Source organism: Lissotriton vulgaris, chromosome 3_2, assembly GCF_964263255.1.
Source record: "Lissotriton vulgaris chromosome 3_2, aLisVul1.2, whole genome shotgun sequence".
Lineage (NCBI taxonomy): Eukaryota > Metazoa > Chordata > Amphibia > Caudata > Salamandridae > Lissotriton > Lissotriton vulgaris.
This window is the reverse complement of record NC_141690.1, coordinates 99179376-99201579: the sequence shown is the minus strand read 5'-3', so window position 1 is coordinate 99201579 and position 22204 is coordinate 99179376. Positions and strand designations below refer to the sequence as shown.

The 22204-nt window shown below is 44.5% G+C and overlaps 1 protein-coding gene across 4 annotated transcripts in view; it reads right to left on the bottom strand.

Moving 5' to 3' along the window:
* Positions 1-106: 106 nt before the first annotated feature.
* LCORL (ligand dependent nuclear receptor corepressor like) overlaps positions 107-22204 on the bottom strand; it is a 649811-nt gene continuing 627713 nt past the window's right edge. For 3 of the 4 annotated variants that reach the window (XM_086964041.1, XM_086964042.1, XM_086964044.1), the window contains 2 exons: positions 15357-15460; positions 107-805 (listed from right to left, as the gene is read on the bottom strand). In XM_086964041.1, the coding sequence (XP_086820167.1) occupies positions 785-805; positions 15357-15460 (125 nt within the window). In that variant the 3' untranslated portion in view covers positions 107-784. Of the gene's footprint in view, positions 806-15322; positions 15461-22204 lie in introns of all 4 variants that reach the window. The other variant, XM_086964043.1, reaches the window with a different exon arrangement.

Here is a 22204-nt window from a genome sequence, read left to right as displayed (position 1 = left end):
AAATTCGTCAGTGATGCTTTATAAATTCTACTTAGTTAACATAACTGTTTGCCTATTTGCCAGGATATTGTTAATAAACACTGAAATGTGAAAGAATGTGAATAAATGTGGAAAACATTGAAACCATCTTTTTATTTGTAGTACATGTACCGCACTGAAATTGATGTTAAGAGGAGAAAACTTACACATGTTTTCCAGAGTCTGATGGCAATTTTTATTTATTTATTCGTACAGTAAATAAATCATGATTTAAAATAAAAAAAAATACATTTCTGGGACATCTACAGCAAAGGTTATCTTTTATGAGAGTTACATTGTTATCTTTTTCTTGACATATGGGAACCGCTCAATATTCTACAATGTTGTGAGGTAGTATCTCCCCAAATGCTACAAAATTAAATTATTCTTCAGGATCCACATATTATAATGGCCTGTCCAGTCATTTTTTTCTAAATATCATTCGCAGCACACAATCAAATGTCACAAATACTAACGACAGGAAGTGCTACAATTTCAATGCATAATCTCTGCATAGGTGCATAGTTACACGTACACATAGTCAATAAAAATTGGTATTTCTAGTGACCAAATACAATGTTTGGATTGATGTAACAAGTGCTTAATAGTCTGTAAAATTAAATGTACTAATTAATAGTGCAAGAGCAACTGAAAAGTATAAATCCTTATCAGTGTAGGCTTTGGACGCAACTTAAGGCACTCTGCTTTGTTTAAGCATATGACGTCTTGTTCTGTTCTTGCTTTTTGATAGATGATTTATGCATATCTAGGAATCCCTTCGTGCTTGCTGAAAAAAGATAATACACACGGGTTAAAGTATTGATTCATAAACCCACAAATGAACATTTTGTAAGAAATACACCTAGGCAAATTCGTACTGGAGTAATTTTCGGTCACTTAAAAAAGAGCCACACTATTTAATGACCCCGAAAGAAAACTATCAATATGATTTCTAGAAATGATCTTCATTTCCAGAAATAGGTTAGAATCTGACATCTTCAGCATTACATGGTGTTTCTAAAATGGAAGACGCACACAGTCAGGCATGCTTGAATTTCACTTGCTTGCAGGAAGAGAGGGCTCACGCCCCCCGCCCCCCACCATGACTATGTTTTAATTTTAAAGACACAAAGGGAAAGGGGTTTGAGAGCCTTGCGTCACTTTTGCACCACGTAAAGTGGCACATGTGGGATGCAGGGCTCTCCATCGAATTTATGAAGCCTCAGAAATCTTGAGTAAGGCAACGCATGCAACACCTCTGCATCATCTTAATCTGTGCCCAGGAGGCGTTCCATAGTCGTTGCTGTAGGTTTTCACACGCAACACCCAAGTATTTTTGTTGCTGCCCCAGATTGACAAAATCATGTAAACCTGGGGAAGTGCCAAATCCGTACACCTTCCGAGTTGAGGCCGAACGAGGAGAAATATATATATTTCTCCTCATAGTTTACCTCTTTCTATGTGTGCTGCAAATAGAATGAGAAAAACAGCTCTTAGGATTGTTTTTGTGCAGGCAGGTCTCCCTTCCTACACAAAAACGAGTCTGCATGCAACGGAGGTACCCTTGCACCATGGTGCAAGGGTTCCAACGTTCGTGCTAGGCTGCCAAAACTGCACCAGGGCAGGAAGAGCAGACCGGAATGCCCTGGTGCATTCCTGCCCTTTCACTTTGACGTAGGACAGCCCACCAAGGTGTCTTGCTGCGCTGTTTTAGGTCAAAATCCCTTAAATGAGGGCCAAAAGCTTTAGACGAACTGCAAGATGCTGCTGCCTATACTAGAAAGGATGTATTCTGATGACTTGTAATAGTTAACAGTAGTAGGTGAGGAGTTAACAATAGACAGAATACTTATTGCTGGTGGGTGGAAGGATGTATGTGGACTCAGCAGGCGAGGAATCGGGTTATGCTTGAAATTGCTGGTTTTATCCAGTGAGGGTTGGTAGGACAGGATATGTGTGAAGCAGTGGAATTGAGAGTGGTCATGTGCATGGTCTGAGAAAATGCAAGTTCTTTTCTAGTATTTCATTAGTATTTTATCTGGATAATGATGCACAAACTCTCTGAAGAGAGTGAGAGAGCCCATGGCATTTCTTCTAATAGGTAATGTTTCATGCAGATGCCTTACATTAAAAATAGCATTAGATGCCAGACTGGACCAGAACAAATGTCCTCAAGCCATAGCCATCTAGATCACCAGGTGGTGGTACATGACTCCATTCGCTGCTCAGACTTTCCAGGAAGTGTGTAAACCTGCCTATACATGGCGCCCACTGGCATCAGTTCCTGTTCCAAGCCTTACCAACGCAGGACCGGATCTCTACTTCAATGTTCACCGAATTCTTCAAAGTATTATTGCTACTTCCTCAGTGGACTAGGTCAAATGTCACCTCCTACGGTTAAGCTCCTATTAGCACTGTTGCAATAAGATGTCCAGTTCAGAACCCCACTACATCTGTTACCAGAACCGTTGAGGGTTTCATACTTGGATGCTGGAATCGTCTTCCTCTGCCTTGGAGCAGATCCTGGTTCTTAAAAAGATTACATCAGCGTTTCAGACACCATCTGCCAATTGAACTCCAGTTGAGACCTATCAGCAAACAATAGAAGTTTTCAGGGCTGCCCTTGCTCCCAGTGGCCCTGTCTGAGTCTTAACAGTGAGCCAGATCCTAGGTGCTTGATGATTCCAGTGGCTTCCACCCTAACTCCACACCTCCAAATGCTTTGGCCCCACTTCTGAGGAAACCAGTCCAGGCTTATGCTACTCTCAGAGCAGCGTTCCGTGCTGGCTCATGTCTCAAAGTTGGATGAAATCCTTTGGGTGGTCTCAAAGAAGGTTAAAGCTTATTTCGATGACCGCCCTCCTGCTGATCTTTAAAGAGCGCAAAGGTTTGTATGCATGGTCCAATTTTACTGCTTAGACACAGAGGTTATGGGCATGCCAAATCTGGATTTTAAGTGCACTGAAGAGGAGGATTTGAAGGCTGATTAATTGTGCACTCCTTATCCTACAGATGATAGGTTCTACTTAGATCTTCAAAATGCCAGAAGCCTTGATAAGTCCAATGGAGGTGATATTCCTTTGGGTACTCCTTCTGAGGACGTCTGTATGTTCACAGCTGTTTTGCGTAAGGAAGAGAAGCACTGCAGTTGCAGTCTGCATTCAGAGCTAAAAATCCAACATCCTTAGAGATATCCTGTTGCCTTCTTTGATAGATCCATAGCCTCTTCTACTTTTAAACAAAGCTATTCCACAACTGTTGCAGGCTACCTCAGAGAAGCCCACAGGCACCCTGATAGGTGCCAAAGACCCGAGCCAGCTAATCCAAATAGCATACACAGTTCGACGAATCCGGTCTGTATGGGGAGGGAGGCAATACCTTGTATGGATTCCGGTGCGTAGGTTCCATAGAGAGCGACTCGCAAAGGCAAGATGCAACGATCTCCAGGGCGGCGACGATCTCAGGTGCGGCGGCGATGCACGGCGCAGCGTCGATCTTCTCCTCTTGCGGCCCCTCGATGCAATGGCACTGCGTCAATACTCGCAGCGACGTGATGCAGCGATCTCACCCAGCAATGACAGGCTCTGCGACGATACTTGCAGCGAGGGTACTTTTCCCGCACCGGAGCGATGCTCGATCTTCGCGGCGGCGGGAATTTCCTCGCACTGACTGGGATGCGCTCCGCGAGCGATGCGTGAAAATTTGCAGATAGTCTTACTTTCTTGTTCTCAGCTTTCCAAACAGCAGGCCACAACTTCCAGATGCCCCTAAGTCGGATTCAGCACTCAGGAAGGGCAGAATTCTATCAGCAGAGTTCAGGGAAAGCTGGGGGGTGAAGCCCTTTTGTTCCTGGGACTTCTTAACAGGAGGCCAGCTCACAAGAGGCCCTTGGAGATCTCTTCAAGCAAGGGGACAAAGCAACAACAAAGTCCTTCCCCTCTCCTTGGCAGAAAGCAACTGCAGGTCATTCCAGCAAAGCAACAGCAGGACAGTCTTCCTTCTTCAGCCTTCCAGCTTTCTCCTTGGCAGAGGTTCCTTCTTAATTCCAGGATGATCTAATTTTCTGTAGTCAGGGGTCTTTTACTTATACCCCTAAATTTCTTTGTTCCCTTTGTGCAGGAGGGCTTTGAGCCCAGTCTGACCAGTTCTGGGTGTTCCTTGAGCACTTTGTTTTCCTGGCCTCTCCTTTCCTTTCAAAGTGAGGGGCAGGGTCGTCAGCCGCCCAGCAGGAGGTGGAGCCAGCATTGTGGAAGGCAGGCACAGCCCTATTCAGATCCAGGTGCTACCCCCTCCCATCACTCTAGATACCGATGGAGCTATTCAGCCCAGGGATGGCCCACTCAGCTTCTGGGAGGCACCCAGATCCTGTCACTCACAAACCAGACAGTCAATTCACAAACAGGCTAAGGCACACAGAAAGGTCAGACAAGAGAACAGCCGCCTTCTAAAATTGCTGTTCTCAAACACAGGATTTAAAACAACCTTTCCTAAAATATGTGTTATTAAATTCTGAGTTCAGGGATACCAGACTTTTATGACCTATCTTGCTCCTATGGGAAGATATGCTGGTAGCCACTGTATCCAGCATTCCCTGTCATAGCCTATGGGCAAGATAGCCTTACTATAGTGAAAAACGAAAATTGCTGTAATTCACTACCAGAGCATGTCACCTGCACTAGTACATGCTCTACCTTTCACATACACTGCACTCTGCCCAAGGGGGTACCTTGGGCCTTCCATAAGGGTGACCAATGTGTACAGAAAGGGAAGGGTTAGGGCTGATCAGTGGGGACATTGACCAGGAGGACATGGCAGTTCACAGACACACAGGCACTGCGGTGGCAGGCCTGAGATACCATTTTAGGGCTACTCATGTGGGTGGCACAATCAGTGCTGCAGGCCCACTAGTAGCATTTGGATCACCAGCCCTGGCACAGCCAGTGCACTTTACTAGGGACTTCTTGGTGATACAAATATGCCAATCGTGGATAACCAATTACAGTAACAATGTATACAGGGAGCACTTGCACTTTGACACTGTTCAGCAGTGGCAAAGTGCCCAAATCATCTAAACCAGCAAAAACGAAGTCCAGCACAGCATCAAAAATACAGGAGGTAGAGGCAAAAAGATAGGGGGAAACCACGTCAAGGATGCCAGGTCTAACACTCATCATAATAAATTATGTACATCAATGTGTTGTGGTTAAGGGACCTTTGCTTGGCTCAAGGGTATTTCTTCTCTACATCTTTGAACATGTCGCGCAGATTCATTTGGAAAACACTACCAACTTCTATTATATGAACCAGCAGGGCAGAGTAGGTTCATGGGCCCTGTGTGTGCTGGGAGGCCTTTTGCTTGAGGCAGTGGATCCAGCTAAGAGGACGTTTTCCAGTGGCAGCTCATTTGCTGGACAAATGCCTTGATTCGACCATCTCAGGACAATCACGAAAGACCGCTCCACCCAATGTGATGGACATAATCTCTCAGCTTGTGCTTTCCAGCATTGCTCTCTTTGCTACAGTTTTAAACACCAAATGCCATCTGTTCTGTGCCCTGCACTACCCACCATGTGGTTCAATGGGGGACACCTTTTGACGGAGCTGGTTGCATGGCCTGCTTTATGAATTCCCCTTCTGCTACTCTTGAAGGTTCTGTGGAAGGTATAATAAGATTGGACATGGAGGATTTAATATTAGTATTATGTTGTAAATTGCTTTATGATTTTTCTTGTATTGTGTTTTCAGTTTATTACTGGTTGAGTGCTGTATAAATTGTTTACACCTTGGCACAAAACCAGTCAGGCTAAACATAGAGACAAGCTACCAGAGGGTTAAGCACATGTTTATTTAGTGGTTTTCACAGTACATCCAGACAAGGATTTTGATTATTATTTGAGGTGGATTGACACCCCCTAAACTAATACTCCAATTTCTTACATTGGTGTTCAGTGGTGGGATTCAGTACTTGTGTTTTTGCAGTGCTACTCAGTGATTTGCCTAAAACAACAAATCCCTTTATAATCTGACCTCAAAATACATTTTTTTAATTCCCCTTTATTTTTAAATGGTCATTTTTTTCAGATTTTCCTAAATTCAATTCCTTCATCTTATATTTGCATCTGTGATTTCTGCAAGGCTGGAATTGTATCTTAGCAACACAGAGCTTGAAGGTGGCAGAATTGAAGAAGCTCTGCAAGGAGAGCTAACCTTGAGGGAGGGGTATACAAAGGTGGACTTTCAAATAGCCGTCAGAGCTTATGAGGAGAGAGATCCGATGCAAGCTGCATCACAGGAGCAGGAGAGTGATAACCCAGAGGAGGATGAGAAAGAAGAAGAAAATAATTAACTGCAGGCTTAGAGTCAAAACCTGAGGAGGAAGATCAGGTGTCCACACAGACAAGGTCTCCAGTAGTATCTGTGGCTGGGAGCCATATTTCCTTTGTCAGACTAACCCAATCAGATTTATAAGACTAGCAGGCTGAGAGGGACCTGAGACTGTAGCTAAACTGTTGAGGGGAAGTGTTGCCTCTAGAGGGAGGAGGAGAATATTTTTCTGGGCCATGAGATGAGCCAGAAAGAACTGGACTTGAAAGGCAGGAGGGTCACAGAGTCCAGTGAAGATGGTGGCAGAGACATAAAGATTCCTAGAGGAGGTCCACATCCTTAAAGACCTAGTACCTAGCTTTGTGGTGGGTGATAATGACAAGAGGTTTGAAGTCTGGGAAGTGATCTTGGAAATGCACAGAGTCCCTGAGGCGAATTTGGTCAGGAGAGGGGGGAGGTGGGGGAAGAGTCTCTCGAAGAATATGCCCACTTTGGAGAAGGATATCCTACTGGCCCAAGGTAAGAGTGACAGGATGAATTATACCCTCATGAAAAAAGCCCTTGTTGTTAAGTATAGTTGGAGCCCCAAAATGAATAGCTTAAAGTTCAGAAACAGTAAGAAACTGTCTCACCAATCTTGAATGGATTTCTCTAGGAATGCACTAGAAGGATGGGTGAAGGGCAGCAAAGGGAGGGATTATGATGGACGGTACTATCTATTTTTGAGAGAGTGACATTCAGTAATTGCTTCGCAGAGCTGCACAAACACCTGATTGATTCAAAAGTCACTTTGCTGAGTGAATCCGAGAATGAAGTGGACCTGTGGATTAGTACAAAAGTGTCACAGGAGGGTGGATGGGGTGCACCAGAATGGGGGGAGGGGAAGCAGTATCCCTACCAGAAGAAGGGGGGATAAAGAATAATGAGTTTCTAAAGCCCCCCAAAATAGTTTTCAGAAGCAGGAGTCCCCGTTCAACCCTAAGCAATAAAATGGTGGTTTTAAGTCCCCAGTCTACTCCTGACCCAAGTCCCATGATTGTTAACAGTATGGGCATTTTAAGGGGGGTGCCATTTGCCCCTACAAGAAGCAACCCTCCACGTGTGGTTCTAACCAGGGAATGGCTATTGTAGTGCTGAGGGAGAAGGTTGCCCCAGTTAGTTTTGGGGGAGGGCAGTTGTTACCCTAGTATCACTGAGTGACAAGAAGATGGTGCCAATGGCTCACATGCCTGACAATGCCAAAAATGTGTAGGCAGTGGGCCACCATCAATGGGCAGAGGGTGGAGGCTCTGAGAGATACAGGAGTCATCATGGCTATTGTTACGTTTCATCAGGTGTTCTCAGCGCAGGCAGTCAGTGATGCAGTCCACCTTATTGAGTGCAGACACCCAAGTGAGCCACTATCCAGTGGAACATGGTGGGGGTCTCAGGTTCCTTAATGGTAGCCGTGAGTCCAGCCCTGCCTCCTGACTGTTTGTTAGAAATGATCTTAAACACATCATCTAGAAAGAGCTGGAGTTCATGTCTCACCTGGAGATGTTGGGATTGCCTGCTGTGTATGTGCCTGACCACAAGGTCTATGGCAGTCTGCCAGGGGAGTCAGAAATTCCCACTGTTGATGAGTGTGATCCAGAGGGTGACGCTCCAAAACCTACAGGGAAAGATATTGCTGCCCTGGGAAATCTACCAGCGATAGCCAGGGGGCAAGCTAAAAGGGGAATGTCCCAGGAATAGTTCTGCAAAGTGCAGAGGGAGTATTCTACTCTTGAGAGCCTGTGTCAGCATACAGAGGCCTAGGCACCTGGCAAGACCTCTGGTGATCATCTCATTTACTGGGAGAATGGTTTCCTGTACAGTGAACCTGAGGTCCCTCAGCCTGAGGCAACCCATATTTTGGTGATCCCCTAATGCTACCAGGACTTCCTACAGGAATTGGCTCATGATATTCCCCAGTCAGGATATCTGGAGCAGTCCAGACTGAGCAGGCACACTGGTCACCCACTTTTATTGGCTCCAGCAGCGGATGCAGGTACATACATTCTGCTGATCATGCGTAACCTGCTAGGCCAGTTGGAAGTCAAGGGTAAAGCAGAAGGCTCCTCTGTGTCCATTCCCTGTGGTGGGAACCCCCTTTTGAAAGGGTGGGTATTGATATTCGTGGGATGCTGGACACCAAGACTGCCTTGGGCAACAGTTTTTTTCTGGTCTTGGTCGACCATGCAGAAGGAACCTGAGGCCAATCCCCCTGAAGTCCAAGACTGCACCTATCGTGGCCAGGGTAATTATTGGGATATTTACCCATGTGGGCTTCCCAAAGGAGGTTCCATCTTACAGGGGCTCCAACTTCATGTCTGCTTACATGAACTCAGTGTGGGAGGAGTGGGGTAACCTACAAATTTCCCACTTCATACCATCGCCAGGGCAATGGACTTGTTGAAAGATTCAACAATAACCTAACAGGCATGATTATGGGCCTATCAGAGCCATTGATGCGCAGTGGGACGTCCTCTTGCCATGCCTACTATTTGCTTACAGGAAGGTGCCTCAGGAGGGAGTAGGGTACAGTCCATTTGAGCTCCTGTTTGGCCACCTCTCAATCTTGTGAAGGAGGGATGGGAGCAAGCTCCTGAGAAACCCCATCAAGATGTAGTGAGCTACATTTTGGCTCTCTTGTATGAGATGAACTGCTTCTGAAATAAGGCCACTGAGCACCCAGAGGCCAGCCAGGAAGTCATGAAACACTGGTATGCTTGCATTCTAGCATACCGGTGTGCGGTCTTTTGGCGGTCGAGTACTGCTACAAGTCCTTTTCTACCTGGAGCGTCACTATCTTCATCAAACCTCACGGGCAATGCTATGACCAGATCATCCTCCATAGTATCTTCCGCTCCTGGGACATCCTTTCTACTTTATCTTTAGGTGGATACAAAATATTCGTGCTAACAATTATACATCATTATTGCTCGCCTCCGGATATTTTATCAACTTGTGGAGATAAAATACTCGCTTCCTTCACTATTGCTCTCATCACCTTACCATCTATTCACTGGAAGTTATCCTCGTGGAGATTTCTACAAATGTCAACACAAATAACGATCTGAATCTAAGCTACCTCCACTATACTGTTCTACCACCTCCTTTTCTCTGATGTCGTAACATCATATGACAAGTTATAGGATTACATCGTTCCACATCTCAAGATCTTAAGAAGCTGCTTTTACCGACTGACCTTTTATATCCACGCCACACCTAACTGTGAGTCCTGGACTCTTTGAAACTCTAACAATAGACGGTCACCTGAAGAAGGCTCAAGAGCCGAAACGCGCGTAGTGGTGTCTACCGCTTTGCCTTCATCACTGTATATATGTTTCATGTCTATTGATTTTGTATTTTCTCTTCTGTATTTTTTAATTCAAGACTATATAAAATTTAAACACATAATCACTTATAAAAACTATATATACAAAAAATAGTAGACAACAAAAGAAAAATAGTCAACAACAATAAACAATAAAGCTCTATCAGAAATTATTTTGCTCATTGGTTTCTGTACACAAGTGGACTTAATATACTGTTTCAGTCTAGGTTTTTATTTACAAAAAAACGCAAATTGTACTATCTAATCAATGTCTGTCACTTTGCTATAGACCTTTCCTAACTCTATGAAACACTGGTATGACCAGAAGTTTAATCTGGTGGAGTATCAGCCTGGTGTGGCTGATGCGGCCTGCGGAGGCCCAGGCCTTGAAGGAAGGCTGGACTGGGCCATATGAAGAGAAGGTACAGTAATAAGAGGTCACTTAAGTGGTGGAGCTCAAGACATCCAGGGTCCTACATGTGAATGACCTCAAGCCCCATTTTTAGAGTTCTGAAGTGACCATGCTCTAGGTAACAGGCACTAACCCAGATTGTAGGTTCTGTCTGGAATACAGGGGCCTCAAATCAGTCACCAAGACTGATGCACACCATATCCCCAGAGCTGATGAGCTCATTGATCACTTGAAGGCTGCTGAATTCCTCAGTGCCTTGGACTTGAGGTCAGGGTATAGGCAGTTTTCTCTGACTGTGGGGGTCAAGGTGGCCAGCATTCTCCATCCCAGAGATCCTCTTTCAGTTCAAAGCAATGCCTTTTGGACTAAAGAAACCCCCTCTCAAATTCCAGAGGTTGGCCAACCGTGTTCTGGGTGAGCTACAAATCATCAGTGCAGCCTACTTCGATAACAATGATGTTTTCAGCTCCAGCTGGGATGACCAACTGCACCACTTCCGGGAGGTGATTCAGGCCCTGAATAAAAACAGGCCTGGTTTTCCAGGCCAGTAAGTGACAAATATGGCAGGAATCAGTGGTGTACTTAAACCTCCAAAACAGGGGAGGCAAGTTTCAGCCTATCCAAACCAAGTTACAATTCATTATGCCTTGGGAGCCTCTCAAGACCCAGCCCAAGGTGAGAGCCTGATTAGGCCTCACTGGATACAATAGAAGAGTTGTTAAGGGATATGGCACCATTATTGCCCCCTTAACTGAACTAACCTTTAAAAAGCAGCCCAAGACGGTGATCTGGACAAAGCTGTGCCAGAAAGTGTTTGATACCCTGAAGGAGGCCATGTGCTCAGCACTAGTGCTCAAGGCCCCCGACTTCTTCAAGGAATTTCTAGTGCAGACAGATGCTTCAGAGAATGGCATTGGGAATGTCTTTGAAAAGCAGAATGATGAAGGCTTGGACCAACCTGTAAGCTTCTTCAGCAGGTGGCTACTTCCCAGGGAACAGAGGTGGAGTGCTATTGAGAAGAAATCATTTAAAGTGGTCTAGGCACTGAAGAAGTTTAAACCATACCTGTTTGGAAGTCACCTTTGGGTTCAGACAGACCAAAGACCCCTCAGATGGCTGATGTAAACACAGGATGAGAATCCAAACCGGTTTAGGTTCTTCATTTCCCTACAGGAGAGGGTATGGAATAAAGGTTGGAACATCATCCTTGGACTGCCCACACTAATGCTGATGGTCCATCCAGGTTATTCCACCGTACCGATGAGAACTGCCATGAAGTTGGGTAGTTCACACTGCTTTCAGTTGGGGAGGAGGTGGGGAACATGTTGAAAATTACCATCTTTTGTGTGGTATTCCCCCAGGTATATTTGCCTTTTCTAACTGAACCCATTTTTATTGGCCCTAGGACTCTTCACATTTTACTCCTGCGGTCAGTTGTAAAGTGCTTGTGCCCTCCCTTTTAAACCTGGTAAACTTGGCATGCTCCGAATCGATTTAATTTACTTATAAGTCTGTCCCTATTATATGGCACTACATGTAGCCAAGGCCTGTAAATTAAATGCTACAAGTGGGCTGCGGCACTCATTGTGTGACCCACTAACGTAGCACTGTAAAACATGTCTCCATGCCTGCCCTTGTAGCCTGGGTATGTAGTTTTATACTGCATTTTGACCTGGAAAAATAATACTTTACCACACTTAGTACTTATAGGTCACCCCTAAGGTATGCCCTAAATGCCCATAGGGCAGGGTGAATTCGATTTAAAAAGTAGGACATGTATATGTAATGTTTTACACCTCCTGGCAGAGAACACCTCCATAAGTTGTTTATCACTGTAGAAAGGCTGCCACTTCCATAGGAAAACACTAGGTTACATTATAACAATATATAATGCCCAACTTCAGTTTGGGAAAAGGGGAAACAAGGGAACCCTACTCACAGCGGAACCAGGGCAAAGTGTATATCCAAAGAACAATGGTTCCTGTGGCATACGCTATAGGGAAGGAACCCTTGTAGCACAGTGATTTATGATTTCATATAGTCACTGTTAGCAATTAATGTATCATATTGCTTGGTCATTTCCCTGTGTTAATACCCATAACGCAAAATTGTACAGATCACTTATTATTTGTGTTTGTTCTGTTTTTGTTCATGAAATCACTTGGGACGCACTGCACTTTCTTGTACATATAACTTTTTGTATATGTGTTGCTGTTGTAAATATGGATACTTTCATGAGTTGAAATATAAGAATTCTTTCTTATAAATTTCGTACGCGTGTGCTTCTTTCCTTGCCATACCTTTCTCTGTTACAAGTTAAATATTGCTTATTTAAGCTGTTTAGTATTGCATATTCTACAAATTGGTATGCCACAGGAACCATTGTTCTTTGGATATACAACTTCAGTTTGGGAGCAGCTACAAAACAAGCATTGGCAACACCAAAATGTCTGGCTTTAAATGGATGCTGTATAGTAATGTGAAGCATTACTAGTAGATAAGATTGGAATGGTTATTTATTTGTGTGGAAGTAAAGTACTGTAGAAATATATTAGTGTATGTTAACAGGTCCGTTGACAAACTGTGAAGCGAGACCTTACAATTCATTTAGGGTAATGACAGCCCTCCTTGCTTCTATTCTGCTGCTAGAGAAAAACACCACAGATTATCTAGTTATCTAAGACACTTTAATAGCATTTTCCAATTACATGTGTGTGCACCTGAAAGTTCAAGTCCAGGAAGCTGGACAAATAAAATGATCACAGCTGTGTTGAGGGCAAGCCCGTTTTTGAAAGCACACAACTTCTGTCCAATCATATGTCTGATGATTCTCACATAACTTTCTAGCAACTGCTGCTCGGTCAACCTAGACCATAATGATTCAAGGACTCATTTTAATAGTAACTTACAGTTTAACTTAATGGTAAAGTTGCATTTTATATAAATATTTTGAAAATGACACTTTTATAAAGTTTAAATTTTCCTTTCTAAGTCAAATGTGCCTTTCTTACAGTGTCCTGAGTCACATGACTGCTGAATGGCTCATCTATGGTGAGATGTGGATTGCTCCCAGACAGTGGACAAGCGGGGTGGGTGTGAAGAGGTGTTTTCCCTCCTTGAGCAGAAAGGCATGTCGGCTGTGCCCAGCCCCTTTCTGAGCTTTAAAGGGTGCTGACCCTGTTTGTTACTGGCAGACGTAGCTAATCCCTAGGCCTGTATCCCTTTGTCTTCCTAGTCATCTTGGCTCCAAACCCATCTGGGGGGGTGGAGGGGTTTCCCCAGAACTGGTCTGGAGTGACTACATAGGAGGCCTTGCCTATTTCTAGAGACATTCCTCTGGGTGGGCACAGGGAGCTCTAAATAGGGGAAGAAGGGTTTTGCCATGTTGGATTTAGGTAGAGCACTGTGGGATGGTTTACTGGAAAATACACAAGATGTGCTGTGAACCCGAGTAGTGTCACCCCTTGGATCTTTTATCCCATTAGTTAGTGAGTGACCAGGAATTTCCCTGACCTACAGCCAGGCAATGGGCATACATGTGGCATCCCTTGTATCCTCCTCAGAACCCTCTTGGGCCTGGGAAGACCAGACGTAGGACTGTCCTGCTGTCTAAAGATTGAAAAGGAAGATTGGACCTGCTCTCCTTGAACTGAGGACCACAGAAGTGACTTTAATGGTCTGTTGGCTGCCCTACTGTTTGAGCTATAGGAACACAACAAGCTTTTAGATAAATTTTCCTGCAACTGACCAGCTGACCAGTTCCAACTGAACCTGTCCTGTGCTCTCCTGCTGGCTTGAGTGTTGACACCCAAGTGCTGTCGCCCAGGTCCTGGAACCCTGGTCTTTAGTACACTGCTATCAAAGTTTCCTGAAACCTGGAACTTAGAAATGTTTTGCCAACTTTTTGCTCGGAGAATCGATGGGGAACCGTGATCAACCTGCCAAGACAGTCCAACAACAGTACACCACCAGTGGGCAAAAGATTCAGGTTGTTACCGCTACATTCTTCTCTGGAGCAGCAAATCCAATTCAGTTGGACTAGACAGAGAAGATACCCGGTCTCGTGGAGGCCTCTTCAACTACAGCATGCAGCCTTGTCCCTCGGGAAGGATCTGAGCTTTAAAAAAGTGACTACGGGCCTGTTTTAATTTTTGGCGGATAGTCAGCCGTTCGGCCATGGGAATGGTGTAAATTACTTTATCCCCATGGCGGAGGGACCACCCGTCAAATTTAGAAATGACCACTGAGCAGGCAGTCACTTACACTGAACTGGCAGGAACAGTCATCACAGTTCCTGTCAATGCATATCGCAGTTTGGTGCAGGGCTGCATCAGCATGACACAACCCTGCACCAAATAGTTTTCCTATTTTCAAAAAGAAAATCAAGAAACAGAATTTTCTTTTTGAAAATTAAAAAAGTAATGCTCCTCTCTCCCTGGATGCAATCTCCCATGGCAAGGGGACCATTATTTGCTTTTTTTACTTTAGGGACAGTAAAATAAAATGGCTACATGTCTGCCCATCCTGATTGGGTGGGCAAACGTGAAGCCATTTATACAATGGCCCTAACTCTATCGGACTGTCGGAGAGATTTGGGGCCATAGCAGTGATGGAATAGTCACAGCTGCAGTCAAACCGAAGGTCTGTCTGCATTCAAATCGGGCGGGCAGACGTTCATGTTAGCAGTATGTATACCCAGTCGCCGATGCAAAGGCATAAAAGGATTCTGGGTGGCAACAAACCTTCTCGGGCTGTCGAATATACAATTCTCCTGCTTGTAGCTTTCCCATCAAAAGACAATGAGTTCACCAAGACTTCATTCCAGTGGTTAGTGAGTGACATGGAGCCCTCTCCGGCTACCGCCTGCTCCCTTGCCCCTATGAGGCGAAGAGTTAAGTCTAACTGCTTTTGTGCCATGCTACCAGAGTGTTAGGCACAAGTTTAATAAGTGACTTTTGTGGTTCACCCTAACAAGAATTGTTATTCTCTAATGTGCGTTCTCACCTCCCCCCAGCTAATTCTCCAATTTGATTTGGTTGCAATATAACCATATGGCCTGACTGAAAAATCTTAAAATGATAACCAAAATACCTACTACAATGAGGGCAGAAAAGCAGATATACTTCTCAAGCTATACTTGTAGTGCTGTACTGTTTCCTAGCTTCAGTGCAGTATTCTTTCATTGTGCATACATCAAACATCAGCTACACCTGCATGTGAACCATGGAATATTTAAAGCTCAACCTGAGGGCCTCCATGAAATGGCATCCGGAAAGGGGTCATGGAGTATTCAACATTCCTGCTTTTTAATCCTCTGACCATAGGCAATCCCACGGGTATAACAGGCCCTAAGGAACAAATACAAGATTTTAACATTTCAACCGTACCCTCCAAATTCAAGAGGTCATTCTTAACCCAATGAAGAAAATCTAAGTTACACAATCTCAGTTAGGAAACTATTGTCTAGTATTTCATTTATAATGATTTGAAAAGGTCATTTGATCCACCATTTTAGTGATTATTAAAGGTATTACATATTAAAAAAACAGATAGATCCGGTGGCTGACTACAGAATAATCATATTTGTTGGATTTTGCACATATTCCTGAAGTTTAATATTTACTAAGAACCCAAGTTTATATGTTCTAAAAAATCTTACCGATATAGTACACCAGGTAAGTCTCCACCAGTTCACCTCTCCACTTTCCTGTTTAGATTCCAGTCTTTCAGTATAGTTATTTCCATACAAAAGGCCTTTTGAATCCAATATTACAAATACATGTCAATGTTTTGCTGAGGTACTTTGTTAAGTAAAATCATGTGAGTTTGAACCTTTGTGCCAGATATGTTTACACTATTAAGAGTGATGGGGTGACCCAGTATCCCTCAGAACCTGGGAAATATAGTAGTATGCAACAACAATTGGTCCTGTGGGGGAGGATATATTTCTTCTACAAAACATTAATTAGTATCAAACATTCTTAGTGATGTGGCAAATCAATTGCACCCCAATGGGAACAAAATAATACTATAACACACCAAAGAGAGGCTTTGTAAACATGGTATATTAGCAATCATATATTGCGAAGTGACGTAAAAAGTAATAACATGTCAAAGAAAACACACAGGACTGTTATGAAAGACATACAATAATGGAAAATACAAAAAATGAACAAAAATAAGGACCAAGACAGAATAAACGCATACAATGATACAAAGATTACATAAATGAATCATTAAGGAGTCCCAAGGAAACAGATGGCTGCACAGGCAAATGTCCTTTTTAACTTGGAAACGAAAATGGCTAGATAGGAATAGGGAGTACCAATAATTATCGTCAACGTTTCGACCCTTTATGTGTTTAGTTCAAAAACATCACTGCGGGTCTTCATCAGGACTAAGCATAGAAAACAGCTTGTGCTTATGGTGAGATGTGATCTCAAATGTAGGTGTCTAAATCCGACAATTAATGTGGTATCGAGAGGTAAAAATATGGCCTTTATTATTCTGGCCTTAGGAGCCCGGGAGACATTCAATCAAGGGTCTAAAGTATTGGAGCTCACAATTCAGCTCTTAATAGGCAATGATGCATAGATCAATCCCTCTGAGTTCCATATTGGATTATCGAGTCGGGAGTGAGTGAATCGTCTCTGGTAAACCGCCAGAGCAAATAAAAGCATTTCCTGAGGTGTGGTGTGATGTGATGTGAGTTCTGTGTGATAGTTTGAGCATAGCCTGGCTGCCCAGTTTGGGATGGTTTGTAGTTTTCCACTGAATTGCTTGGTTATTCCAGCTTAGAGTGTGTTACCATAGTCTGTATTGCGAGTGACTAGGGTGTGGTTGACAGTTTTTTTAGTGTTGCTTGAAAGCCATTTGAAGATCTTTCTCTGCACCTTCAGGGTGTGGAAGCAAGATGCAGTGATGGTGTTGACTTGTGCAGTCATGTCCAGTTTCTTGTGGATGATTATTCCGAGAATCCTGTCATGTGTGCTAGATGTGGGTGTGGATGTGGGTCAGAGTACAGCCAGCCACATGGTGAGGTGTTCTTGCCGAAGATCACTATTTCTGTTTTGTCGGTGTTGAGCTTGAGGCAGGTGGCTTTCTTCCATTTAGAGACTTCAGTAATGCAGGCTGTGAACTTGTTTCTTGTTTTGAAAGTCTTGTCCAAGAAGGACGTGTTGTCAGCATAGGAGAGGATGTTGATGTGTGTGAATAATGCTGGTCTGAGGGATCGTGTATGTGTTGAACGGAGAAGGTCTGAGCAATGAATATGAGGCACTCTGTAGATTAATTTGTGGACAGATCCAGGAAAGATCACGTCCTTGGGTGCCAATTTCGTGCAGGCACCTGATGAGGACAGGGTGCGGGACCATGTGAAATGCTGCAGAGAGGTCCAGAAGAATGAGAGAAGCAGTGTCTCATCTGTCAAGGATCATGCGGCTATCGTCTGTGGCGGCAATGAGTGCTATTTCTGTACTGTGGTTGAACCTGAATCCGTACTGCGTGTGTCGGGGAACTGGTGGTTGCTGTGGTGGTCGTTAAAGCATCAGTTATTAGTTTCTCTAAGACCTTTGCCTGGTATGGTAGGAGGGAAATGGGTCAGTAGTTGAAAAACATGGATGGGTCAGTGGATAGTTTCTTGAACAAGGGAATGATGGTGGCATTTTTCCATTCACTAATTATAGTCACAAAATAAATGTTAGTGTGAAAGCTTCTGACTGTATTCAATAAAATAGTTGCCTACACTTGTTCTTTGTTAGTCTTGCTAGAGATACTTTGATAGTCACCTGGTTGAAGTCTTGTCCTTACCTGCTATTAAATGGACAGGAGACTAGGCAACACAGACAGGTGCCTGGTGACCCCGATTTATCCAGTCTTACAGTACAGGCCTCAACCACTAAGGTGAACCCTACCTTATTTCCAACCACTCCTCAGGATAGTGAATCCAAGAGGAGTGATGCTTTTAGCAAGCACATTTTGTCTCTGCCAGTTTACCACTGTGCTTCCTAAATGCTGCTTGTTTGATGGGTTTTACACACATGCCATTTGGGACATGGCCAGTGAGACCTTGCTGGTCGTACTAGAAGACAACAGAGGCTTTTTGGCTCAGACAACCTTGAGGAACACAACATGGCCAAATATGTTATCTGCGCAGGTCTGGATACTATGGATTGCAAGGAGAGTCTCAGAACTACTGTCGTCCTTTGTCAGACTCGAAAGGAGGAGGAGACTGTTGCTCTCGCGATTTCCTTATTCTAAAGAAGGACCCGGGTCTCAGGCTTATTCTAGACTTTTGGCCTCTGAATGCCTTCCTGCGGAAGGACAAATACTAAATATTCACGCTGGCCCAGATCCGGTTGGGTCAGGACCTGGGCTACTGGATGGTTTCCTTGCAATTGCAGGTTGTGTATTTTCATATACTTGTCCTGCAGTTCCACAGACGTTATCTGCGGTTCAAGGAAGGCCAGTAGCATTTCAAGTTTGCTGTGATCCCCTTCTGCCTCACAAGACCCCCCTCACAGGTGTTCACGAATTTGGTGGCAGTGATAACTGTCCCTCTTTAGAGGTCGGGGATACCAGTATTCTTGTACCTCGATGACTGGCTGTTCAAAGCAGGATCACCACATCCAGTTGTGGACAACCTCCGGATGACAGAGAATGTTTTGACTTTTATTGGGGTTCACTATAAACAAGACAATGTTCCACCTGACCTGCAGAGGCTTCGATTCATTGGAGCAATCATGGACACAGTGCAATTCAGGGATTTACCTCCACCATAACAAGAAAAGGACATCGGGCTATGATCCAGATTTTTCATGCTCAATCCTGGATCACAGTGAGAGCAGCTTTAGTGCTTCTTGACCTATTAGCCTGCTGCATCTTCCCAGTCGCCTTTGCCATGTGGGCTCTCCAATCGAATTTAAAGTTCCACGGGCCCAGCATCAAGACAATCTGACCAATGCCATCAAGCTCACAGAGAAAACAGCTCAAGATTTACAGTGGTGGATTCTGAACCGCAGTTGGCCCAATGGCAGACCCCAGTCCCTTAAACACCTAGAGCTGACAGTGGTGACTGACACATCCTTACTGGACTGGAAAGGTCATCAGGGGGAGGTGGAGATCCTTGGACTCTGGTCTCCAGGAGAAGACTGGTTCCAGATTAATCTGCTGGAGTTGTGGGCCATTAATTTGGCTCTGAAAGCCTTGTTGTGTCCATCAAGGTGAGGCTGGTGCAGGTTCTCAAACAAGATCACTGCCCTGTAGTGCTGCAACAAGGACAGAGAAATGGGGTTCTGGGTCCTGTATTAGGAGGCTCTACATTTCTGAAGGTGGCTGGAAAATAAAGTAATTTTCCTGACTAGGTCCCTGTTGCCAGGGTGGATGAACTGAGCAGGCGGCATCTGGTGGATTACAAGTGGCGTCTACATCCCAAGGTGGTCCAGGACTTCTTCCAATAGTGGGGGAAACCCTGCTTAGAACTGTTCACGACCACCAAGTATGGGAAGTATTGACATTTTTGCATATTGGAATTTTTGCAGTGGAGATCGTTAGGAAATGCATTCTGGCAGAATGGAACAGGGGACTCCTATACGCCTTTGTGCCGCTGACTCTTCTACCCTAAGTTTTGAAAAAGGTCAGGAATGACTGGGCGCAAAATATTCCTATCTGCTTTGAATTGGGCATGATATGTGTGGTGCCACAGCTTCTGGGAATGTGTTTCTAGTCTATGATCAGACTGTCACTTTGCAAAAACCTCCTGCTTCAGCAAAAGGGAAAGGTTCCCCACCCCAATCAAGGAAATCTTCATCTAAATGCATGAACTTGACGGGCCTTCCACAAAATACACTTATTCTAGGCACTGGGATAAATGGGTGGCTTTGTCTGTCGTTCCCAAGACTGACTGCTTACAGGCAAAGCTGTTGGATTTTTGTTTTTTCTTAGGCCCAGTACTGGGCATTATTAGAGGCTATATGTCGGTCCTTTTTGGCCTTTCTACACTCTCAGAACCAATCATCCCTTGTTTAAATCACCTGCTGTGATGAGATTTATTAAAGGTTTGACACACATGTTCCCTCAGAAATAATTTGGCAGCCACAAAGGTACCTTAACTTAGTCTTGACATTTCTTAAGTGTACGCCCTTTGAGCTGATGTATAACTGATCGCTTAATCTCCTGAGTATAATTGCAATAATGTCAGGTCTAGTGTGAATGACTTTCAGGCACTTTCGGTACAACCACCTTACACCATCTTATTGCCCGGACAAGTTGGTACAGAGGATAGAAAGTTGAACTCCCTTCCACATTAGGCATTCCATCACATTACCAGCATGTTTTGCAAACCCACGGCCCTAGAAAGAGGAGAGGTGCCATTGGTTAGGCCATAAAAGGGAATTAGAGCTTCTACATTGACCATACCCAGGGTCGTTGAAGAAACAATCAGCTTTCTGCGCAATTCTCTGGAGTGAATAAAGGGTAGCCCTCTGTATTAACATCTGCTATGCACTGCCCAAGACTCAGCCTTCGGAAGGTATGAGAGACCATTCCACCACGGCTAACTGGTGCTAGTACTGCGTTGGCATGCAGAGTGCCTGTCCTTGACATCTGCCATGCTGCAACATGGATGTCTGTACATATGTTCAGAAAGCACTATTGCATAGAAAGTTAGGTCCAGTGGGAAGGACATTTCCCACGCTTGATCTAGCAAGAATGTTTGGTCTGAATCCACTCCAAAGACCCTCCACCTTGCAAGGCACTGCTATTCTTAGGTGAGGAATTTGTGGTTAGAAGTATTGATAAGAAGTTACTTACTTTCAGTGAAACTTTCTGGTGGATACTCTAACTTCAGATTCCTTACTGCCTTACCATCGTCATATTCTGTGGAATGGCCTCATATTATTTAAAAAGTCCCAAGTTAGTATACAGCACACTGTTGCCAACAATACTCCACATTTTGTGTCTCAGGATGCAGAAAGGGAAAAGACAAAAAACTGATATCAGCGCACATGGGTGGCAATTATATGCAACTGCGTTCCATCACTTCTGGAGCAGTGTGGAGCTGTGCACTGGGGCACTGCTATGGAAAGATTTTCATATACAGTCAGGCACTTGGGGTGCATTCTAAGGGGAGGATTCTACAGTTAGATAAAGTATCCACTAGGCGAGATTCTGCGGAGTTCCAGGAGTGGGCGGATTTGGCATGTTGCGCTGCTTGCACTTAGATTTAGCGCCAGGAGCTAGTTCCGAACTGTACAATCAACACGAAAGGCCCTGTTTCTTTCTGCTACTCCAGTAGATTTTCTACTCATGTGGCAGTTTTCTCAACGCAAACATTCACTACCTGGCGCGTCCTCCCAAATTGAGCAATCTCTCCGGGAGACATTCTAGCACCCAAAAATTGCACAAGGGGGGCGCAAATTCTCTCTTGCACTTGCCAAAGTAATGCTGGTGAGCTGCGCATGAGGAAAAAACACCACCACGCTGTGGTTGGAGGAGTTTTCCCATAACATGGCGAGGGCAAAACTCCACCGGCTAAAGTGGAACTTATCACCCACCTCTAGTATCAACTTGCTCTTCAGGGTCACTGATGCATATTACTGCTTAGAGGCACTGAAGAACAAAAATGTATGGGGCCAGTGATGTGGAGATTTGGCTCTCATTACAAGCTTGGTCCCCTGACTTTCCTTAACCCTTTGGGTGCTCATGAAGTAATGCACAAGTTACTACTTGTGTAACGATATATCTGTAAGAGACATTAGTTAGTGATAGATTCCTTACCTTAGAATATCCCCAGGCGACAGACTGGATCCGGAAATGTTTGCGTAGCAATACCCCTGCGCGTCGGTAGGCGTCGTCTGCGGCTCCGCGTCCGTCGTCTGCATCGTTAGCGCCGGAATGACGTCGTTGGAGTATTTAGACGCCGCCCATGCGCGCTGACGTCAGTTCTGATACACAGCTTTTCCGCTATCAAGTTAATAACAAGAGAGAAGACCCCACAAGTTCCAGGGAACAGGGTGCTATAGACAATAAGTATACAGAGGATCCCTGGAAAGCACAATTCATTCACTCCTTCACACTAGAAACAATCATTGGTC